General features: G+C 36.7%; 1 protein-coding gene across 1 annotated transcript in view; it reads left to right on the forward strand.

Annotated features, from left to right (window-relative positions):
• LOC115230341 (BTB/POZ domain-containing protein 16-like) overlaps positions 1 to 8,879 on the forward strand; it is a gene marked incomplete at both ends in the record, with an annotated part of 56,235 nt that extends 47,356 nt beyond the window's left edge. The window contains 2 exons of the mRNA XM_029800542.1: positions 7,640 to 7,942; positions 8,762 to 8,879. Coding sequence (XP_029656402.1) covers positions 7,640 to 7,942; positions 8,762 to 8,879 — 421 coding nt within the window. The remainder of the gene's footprint in view (positions 1 to 7,639; positions 7,943 to 8,761) is intronic.
• Positions 8,880 to 9,317: the final 438 nt, after the last annotated feature.

Genomic DNA, 9,317 nt, shown 5'->3' on the forward strand with positions numbered 1-9,317 from the left:
TTTAAATTAAAGTTATAATTTTAAAAATTATTTAAATTAATATTTATACTAATAAATTTATATATATATATATTAATATTATTATTTTATTTATTTATTTATTTATTTAAAAAAAAATATAACTATCAAAAAGTATTAAAAGTTTAATATAAGATAAAGAGTAAAACCACTACGATCGTTTCATGCCCATAAACCAATTCGAATAACAATAATTTAAATTCAATTAATTATTCGAATTATGGTTATAGTCAATCTTCAGGTTAATTATAATATTTAAATAAATAATCAGAAATATTTAAACAATATTTTTAAGAAATAAATGAAATAATAATTTTTCTTATAAAAAACTCTATTATCAAACTAGAAATTTAACAATTATGATTATATCATATAATCGATTATAATGTTAAATATTAATTTTTAATTTTTAAGTATTAATTTTTAAGGTAAGAAACCCACAAATAATCTAATATCAGTTATAGTCAATAGCTAATTACATAAATATTTTACAAAAAAAAATGACTATTCATATTATTAAATATATAATATTTGAATAAATAAAATAAATATAAGAGAGTGGTCACTATATTGCTCACTCTAGCACCAGTTAATCCAAAAGATTTCAACCACGAAAATACATGCTTCCCATGAAAGTCAGTACGACTGTTAGCTCACACGGACAGGGCAAATAAAAAAATAACAAAAATACAGATTATTTTGGGACAATTGTTTCGCTATTAATGAATTAAATGTAATATTACTTACAAAAAATCCATTTGTAGCTCGTCAGCCAAGACTATCTGGATGAAATCCACTCAATCACACGCCAGATTTTACCATAACGATAAATACGCGTGTGGTTCAATTGATTACATCCGACGTTATAATTCAAATGCCCCAACCAACAGCGCGCCAAACTTTCACGGAAAACAAATACAGCATTTAGAAATAAATGCAGCATAATTATAATTAATTAATAAGGGTGAGAGAATTAGATACTAATTTAATAGTATATTTATTCAACACCAAGTGGCCTAGTGCTACGAGAAACCTGGATTATTATAATATTTTATAACATATTATAATATTTTTACAAAATAAATATAAGAGAGTGGTCACTATATTGCTCACTCTAGCACCAGTTAATCCAAAAGGTTTCAACCACGAAAATACATGCTTCCCATGAAAGTCAGTACGACTGTTAGCTCACACGGACAGGGCAAATTAAAAAATAACAAAAATACAGATTATTTTGGGACAATTGTTTCGCTATTAATGAATTAAATGTAATATTACTTACAAAAAATCCATTTGTAGCTCGTCAGCCAAGACTATCTGGATGAAATCCACTCAATCACACGCCAGATTTTACCATAACGATAAATACGCGTGTGGTTCAATTGATTACATCCGACGTTATAATTCAAATGCCCCAACCAACAGCGCGCCAAACTTTCACGGAAAACAAATACAGCATTTAGAAATAAATGCAGCATAATTATAATAATTAATAAGGGTGAGAGAATTAGATACTAATTTAATAGTATATTTATTCAACACCAAGTGGCCTAGTGCTACGAGAAACCTGGATTATTATAATATTTTATAACATATTATAATATTTTTACAAAATAAATATAAGAGAGTGGTCACTATATTGCTCACTCTAGCACCAGTTAATCCAAAAGATTTCAACCACGAAAATACATGCTTCCCATGAAAGTCAGTACGACTGTTAGCTCACACGGACAGGGCAAATTAAAAAATAACAAAAATACAGATTATTTTGGGACAATTGTTTCGCTATTAATGAATTAATGTAATATTACTTACAAAAAATCCATTTGTAGCTCGTCAGCCAAGACTATCTGGATGAAATCCACTCAAAATCACACGCCAGATTTTACCATAACGATAAATACGCGAATTATGCTGCATTTATTTCTAAATGCTGTATTTGTTTTCCGTGAAAGTTTGGCGCGCTGTTGGTTGGGGCATTTGAATTATAACGTCGGATGTAATCAATTGAACCACACGCGTATTTATCGTTATGGTAAAATCTGGCGTGTGATTGAGTGGATTTCATCCAGATAGTCTTGGCTGACGAGCTACAAATGGATTTTTTGTAAGTAATATTACATTTAATTCATTAATAGCGAAACAATTGTCCCAAAATAATCTGTATTTTTGTTATTTTTTTTTGCCCTGTCCGTGTGAGCTAACAGTCGTACTGACTTTCATGGGAAGCATGTATTTTCGTGGTTGAACCTTTTGGATTAACTGGTGCTAGAGTGAGCAATATAGTGACCACTCTCTTATATTTATTTTGTAAAAATTATAATATGTTATAAAATATTATAATAATCCAGGTTTCTCGTAGCACTAGGCCACTTGGTGTTGAATAAATATACTATTAAATTAGTATCTAATTCTCTCACCCTTATTAATTAATTATAATTATGCTGCATTTATTTCTAAATGCTGTATTTGTTTTCCGTGAAAGTTTGGCGCGCTGTTGGTTGGGGCATTTGAATTATAACGTCGGATGTAATCAATTGAACCACACGCGTATTTATCGTTATGGTAAAATCTGGCGTGTGATTGAGTGGATTTCATCCAGATAGTCTTGGCTGACGAGCTACAAATGGATTTTTTGTAAGTAATATTACATTTAATTCATTAATAGCGAAACAATTGTCCCAAATATAATCTGTATTTTGTTATTTTTTATTTGCCCTGTCCGTGTGAGCTAACAGTCGTACTGACTTTCATGGGAAGCATGTATTTTCGTGGTTGAAACCTTTTGGATTAACTGGTGCTAGAGTGAGCAATATAGTGACCACTCTCTTATATTTATTTTGTAAAAATATTATAATATGTTATAAAATATTATAATAATCCAGGTTTCTCGTAGCACTAGGCCACTTGGTGTTGAATAAATATACTATTAAATTAGTATCTAATTCTCTCACCCTTATTAATTAATATTTGAATAATATATAAAAAAATTATCAATGAAAATATATAAGTGTATATAAATATTAGAATTAAGATCTAAAATTATCTCTATCAATAAATATATATGCACGTATAATAAAGACCTAATAAATTAATTATTCATTATTACTAATAAAAATATTAAAAGATGAAAGATGAAATAGCTAATTGCAAAAAAAAAACAAACAAAAAATCTTAAACGAACGCTATAACAAATTAACGATCTATATATCTCGTTGGTTAACTAATAACTTTCAAATATATATATATATATATATATATATATGTATATATATATATATGTATATATATATATATAGTATGTATATATATATAATATTATATATATATGTGTATATTATATATATATGTATGTATATATATATATATAATATATATATATATATATATATATATGTATATATATATATGTATATATATGTATATGTATATATGTATATATATATGTATATATATATGTGTGTGTTTGTGTGTGTTTGTGTGTGTTAATATAAATAGTTTCAACTTACACGGAGTACAAACAACATGGCAAATTAAAGGGGTGGAGGAAAGGTATTATAAGTCCAACAGCTGTTTCTGGGGGGGCTCGGCGATCCATAATTATATCGATAGATTTAGTCCATCACGAAATGCGGCCGAGTGGATGCATTTAACATAGGATGAGACGAACCTCAGCCATCAGGGTCGAGAAGCTCTTACATTCCTTCCAGATCTAATTTGATGATGTCGTAATAATATTTAAACTTCACTCTGAGAGAATGTGATGTGAAATAATTCATTTTTGGAAGTGTGGATCTAGAAGCAGAAGTATATGGTTAAAAAAAAAATTGGGATAGAAAAAGTCGAAGTCTGTCCCTTCTCAAAAAAGAATATAACTTCTTTTATCTTTTCTTTTAGTTGTTTCAACCATTAGACTACGCCCATGCTGGGGCAGCACCTTCAAAAGTTTAGACGATCGAATCTCTCTCAATGTTTGCTATTATCATTATTTTGTTTTGTTTTACGCCCGGTAGTTATTCTATCGCTCCCTTATTGCCGAAACGGCAACCTAACGGTTCGGCAAGGGTTACCGACAGAATAAATACCAAGCTTAAAAAAAAATACTTGGGTAGATTCGTTCGACTAAAATATTTTAACGCGCTGTGCCAGTATGGCTGTAATCTGATGACCGAAACAGGTAAAAGATAAAAGATATATAATACATCTATGTCTATAGGCGTAGGAATGGCTGTGTGGTAAGTAGCTTTCTCACCAAGCGGACGCGTTTTTTTTCGCTCCTGCAAATGTCACGTGTTAACGTGAATTATTGAACATTTTACGGCAACAGGTAGGACATTTTGGATATTTTTGGAAGCATAGTGAGGTTTATTGCTTGCCGTTAATACTTTTTTGGCATTAATATTAATTAGTGTTAACACTTTTCTGCGAGTAATGAACTTCACTTTGCTTCGCATGTATTTGTTCTGCCTGTTGGCGTATTTATTGTCTCACCTTTTAGTGAGAATTTTGTATTTTAAGGAGGCATAGCCCCTCCTCAAAAATTAATTTGTTCGCTTGGATTTACCACGGAGAACCAATTGTGCTTGGATTTACCACGGAGAACCAAGTGTGTTGCAACTGGAGTACCCTGTTTCTTGAGGATTACCAGTTGCAGAACTGTGTTGCCATTATTTGAACTGTCTTCCTTCGTCCTTTTCTCTGCTCTGTCTTTCTGTTCTGTCATTGTGTTTTTTTCTTATTGGACTTTGAACTTTTAGTTGAACTGTGTTGCCATTATTTGAACTGTCTTCCTTCGTCCTTTTCTCTGCTCTGTCTTTCTGTTCTGTCATTGTGTTTTCTTCTTATTGGACTTTGAACTTTTAGTTGAACTGTGTTGCCATTATTTGAACTGTCTTCCTTCGTCCTTTTCTCTGCTCTGTCTTTCTGTTCTGTCATTGTGTTTTCTTCTTATTGGACTTTGAACTTTTAGTTGAACTTTTTTTCAAAATCATGGCAACAAAAGAAACCACTGCTTTGGAATGGGAGGTTGTCCCACCCAAGCAGTGGATTGAAAGTCTTGAGAAGAGGACGGTGGTCCTACGAACCTATTCTAGGTCGCGTGGAGCTATCGCCCTCTTCGACAGGAGCACCATAGAGAAAGGGTTGGGGGACCACCTACCAACGATAAAGTTTATTTCTCGGGGGACTAAATTTGCAACGGTGTGGTTGCTGTTTGGTACCCCCGAGGAAGCTAGCAGATTTGCTAGCGAGCCACTGGAGGGAGAGGAAATTTTGTTCCTCCCCTCGTATTGTGGCAGAAAAGTAAAAAGACCCTGGGTTTGTGGGCTGCCCCCGGGCACGGAGGCGGAATGGATCGAGAAGACCATCCGGCGAGGCCTGGGGGATAGCGGACCCAGGCTACTGAGTGTGAAAATGGCTCCCGCGGTCGCCTGGGAGGGGTCAAAGGCAACTTTGACCCTGTGGACACCGGTGGCCGTGGGAGAAATGAAATTCCCGGACTTCCTGAGAATGGCTGGGCACAGGTACCCGGTGATACTCGAGGGACGCCCCCCCAAGTGTCACCTGTGCCTGAAGCCCGGACATATCAAGAGGAATTGTCCCGGGGGCCGTGGTGGTGCCCCGGAGCATGAAGGGGAAAAGGCGCCCGCCGCCCCCTCATTGGAGGGGGAGACGGTGGAAGTCGTGGAGGAGGTTGCCTCCACGAAAAGAAAGAGACAGGCGAGCAACAATGGTTGCTCGCCAAAGAACGCTCAGGTGGCGGAGGGGGATAGCGATCCCCCGTGTCTGGTGACGGAGTCCCCTGGGTCAGCAGTCTCCCCCAAAAGAAGGAGGAGAAAAAGAAAGAGACGTCGGGCGGCTGATATCCATGAGCCGCAGACGTTGGCGGGAACTGTGCCGCCAACGAAAGAACTGAACGTATTGGTCCTCTTCTATAGAGGAGGAGAAATTGAAAAAGAAATGATGGAAGAGTACCACAAGGGAGCACCTTTAGCCTTCACACAGGACCCCGAATGGCCTCCGCAGATAGCTCTGGAGGCCGTGGTGTTCGACGTGACGCTTGGGCTAAAGGAGCTCAATGAAGATTATAGCTTGGTCCCGGGCGACACGAACTCGGAACTTGATTACGTTCTGAGGGAGGCGTGTTTGATGGTGGAGGGCGCGGGCACAAGCTATTTCGAGGACGATATGTAATTATTGAACTGTTAGTATTAATAATGGACTACTAAGTCCAAAAATTGAAAAATTGAAAGAGGTTTAATACCTTGTTTTGCATTTTTATTAATAATGGACTGCTAAGTCCAAAAATTGGAAAATTGTAAGAGGTTTAATACCTCGTTTTGTGTTTATCTTTAAAAAGAACAATGTTTTAGAGAAGCGAAAGTCGGCGGGCGCTTTTTGTCTTCTCCCATCCTTATCATCTGTCTTTCATTATCATTCACTTCATTAATGTCCTCGTCCAGCCCGCAAAGCTAACTTAATCTGTGTACTGCCTTTATGGCAAATGTTTTGAAATAAAGTAGCTTGCTTACGAACCACATGGTTCCGGGTTCAGTCCCACTGCGTAGAACCCTGGGCAAGTGCCTTCTACTATAGCCTCGGGCCGACCAAAGCCTTGTGAGTGGACTTGGTAGATGGAAACTGAAAGAAGCCCGTCGTATATATGTATATGTATATATGTGTGTGTGTATGTGTGTGTTTGTGTCCCCAACATCGCTTGACAACCGATGCTGGTGTGTTTACGTCGCCGTAACTTAGCGGTTCGGCAAAAGAGACCGATAGAATAAGTACTAGGCTTACAAAGAATAAGTCCTAGGGACGATTTGCTCGACTAAAGACGGTGCTCCAGCATGGCCGCTGTCAAATGACTGGAGCAAGTAAAAGAGAGTAAGGGTATGTGTGTGTGTATATGTGTACGTGTGTGAGTGTGTACATATATAAGTGTACACACACACACACACACACACACACAAACACAAACACGCACATAACCATTTAATGAAACAGATGGTTTTGGTATTAGTCTTTATTCTGCACGATGATCCTGAAGTTGATCCAACGGAAATATACCCCAACTGCGGGTATATGACACTAGGTAGTACAAACTGTACTAGTGCTTTACTCAACACATCAACACGCTAATTGACATATACCCATTAGTCCTCAAAATGACACCCACACACCCACCCACCCACACATGAATGTGTGTGCGCTGCCAGTCTGCACAGTCACCCTCCCACCAACTGACCAACCACCCGACCAACCACCCGACTAACCAACTAACCAGTCAACTAAGCAACCAACCAGCCAGCCAGCATGATGCACCACAAACCATCACAACCACACATGTATGCAGACACACACATACACACAGATACACACACGCAAACACACACAGACACAACACCACACAAACACACACACACGCTAACTCTCACACAGCAAACCATCTCGCAAAACAATACACACACAGACACACACACAGACACACACACACACGCACACACACACACACACACACACACCACACACACACACACACACACACACACACACACACACACGTATCCTTATTTGTTTTGAAATATTTATATTTTCCTTTTCCTGCTCTCCTTATACTCAGATATTACTCTACATTGTTTCGGAGTCAAATGGAATCTCCACAGCAGCCACATAGACAAGTCGCTAGTTCTCGTAGATTTATATGTAAGGCCTAGCGGAATGTCGAACGAGAGCCTCAAGCAAGATTTATTGAGGAAACCAAAATCTGCCAGTGACATTCATTCGAGAAGCTCAAGTATTCTCGACAAACGGTTTACAGGGCGTGGTACAAGACGGAATTCGGCCTCAAATTTGGGAGATTATAGTCACGCTGAGATGTTTCACATGGATTTGGAAGCGGACGATCCCAAGTTGACAAAGAAAGGTGAGTTGTGCTTATTTACTTGAAAATTTTTCTCGATCCCAAGGTCTCAGAAATCAGTTGTCCCGTTTCCATGGCGTATATTTGACCGAAATAACAAACCCCTCTAAACGCGCGCACACACACACAACACACACACACACACACACACACACACAAAATTACAAATGATAGAGAAATAGTTTGATGAAATTTTATGTTACAAAAAGAAAATTCTAATTTCACGACAATTTGTTTCGTAACTTAAAAGCATGTAAATAATCTATATTATTTACCCATGCATGCATGGAAGATGGACGTTAAACGATAATGAGGATTAAACGATAATGATGGTGATGATGATGATGATGATGATGATAAATGAATTACTTACATTCCTATATATATATATATATATATATATATATATATTACCTTCGAAACGTGGAGTAGATGAAACACGGACAACTGAAGAAGGGGAATATTCCTTGTGTTGTATGTCTTGTAATCTGTTTTTTCGTTGTTTGGAAAAAAGTTAGTTTCCATGGTTTTGTTTTTGTTTTCGTTTCTCATAGTGTTCAACGTTTTTTTGATGTCCTGTATCCATATATGCATGTATATATACATGTAGATGTAGGTATGTACATATATGTATGTATATATGCATATATTTATGTATTATTTATATTATATATATATACATATGTGTATGTATGTATGTATGTATGTGTGTGTATCATAAATAATATAACACACACACACACGCACACAAACACACATACGTACACATAGACATGCATATTCATATTTATCTGAACGCATCATGCCTCTTTTTACCTACAGGGCTGGCCGTGGCGTTAGCAGCCCTCTACCAAGACGAAGTGGATTTAACCAATGTTAAGCAGATAATCTCTGTTTTAGCTGCAGCTCACCTATTACAAATGAAAGAACTGACAGATAAGTAATGGACATTTATTTTTGCTCAAAATTTAGGGTAGCTATTTGTATAAGTTATTTTATATCTGACCCTTCCGTATTGTCAGCACGGAAGGGTTTCCAGCATTGCAATGCATGTAGAAGAGCTTGCAAAACCTCTGAGTAGCTCCTGCAGTTTTTCCGTGTGGCAAAGTGCTTCTGATGCTTATTTTGTCTATTTATTTCATTCGTATATATGTGTGCGCGTGAATGTACGACGCATGCATATAAGCATGCATGTATACGTATGCGTGTATGTAAGCATACATACCTATGTATGTATGCATGTATGTACGTATGTATGCGTGCATGTTTGGAAGAGCATTCAGGTGTAGAAACCATGCCAAAACTGACACAGAAGTCTAGTGCAGTCTTCTGCCAAGCCAGCTCCTGTCAAACCGTCCAACCCATGACAGCATGGAAA

Source organism: Octopus sinensis, unplaced genomic scaffold (assembly GCF_006345805.1).
Source record: "Octopus sinensis unplaced genomic scaffold, ASM634580v1 Contig15387, whole genome shotgun sequence".
NCBI lineage: Eukaryota > Metazoa > Mollusca > Cephalopoda > Octopoda > Octopodidae > Octopus > Octopus sinensis.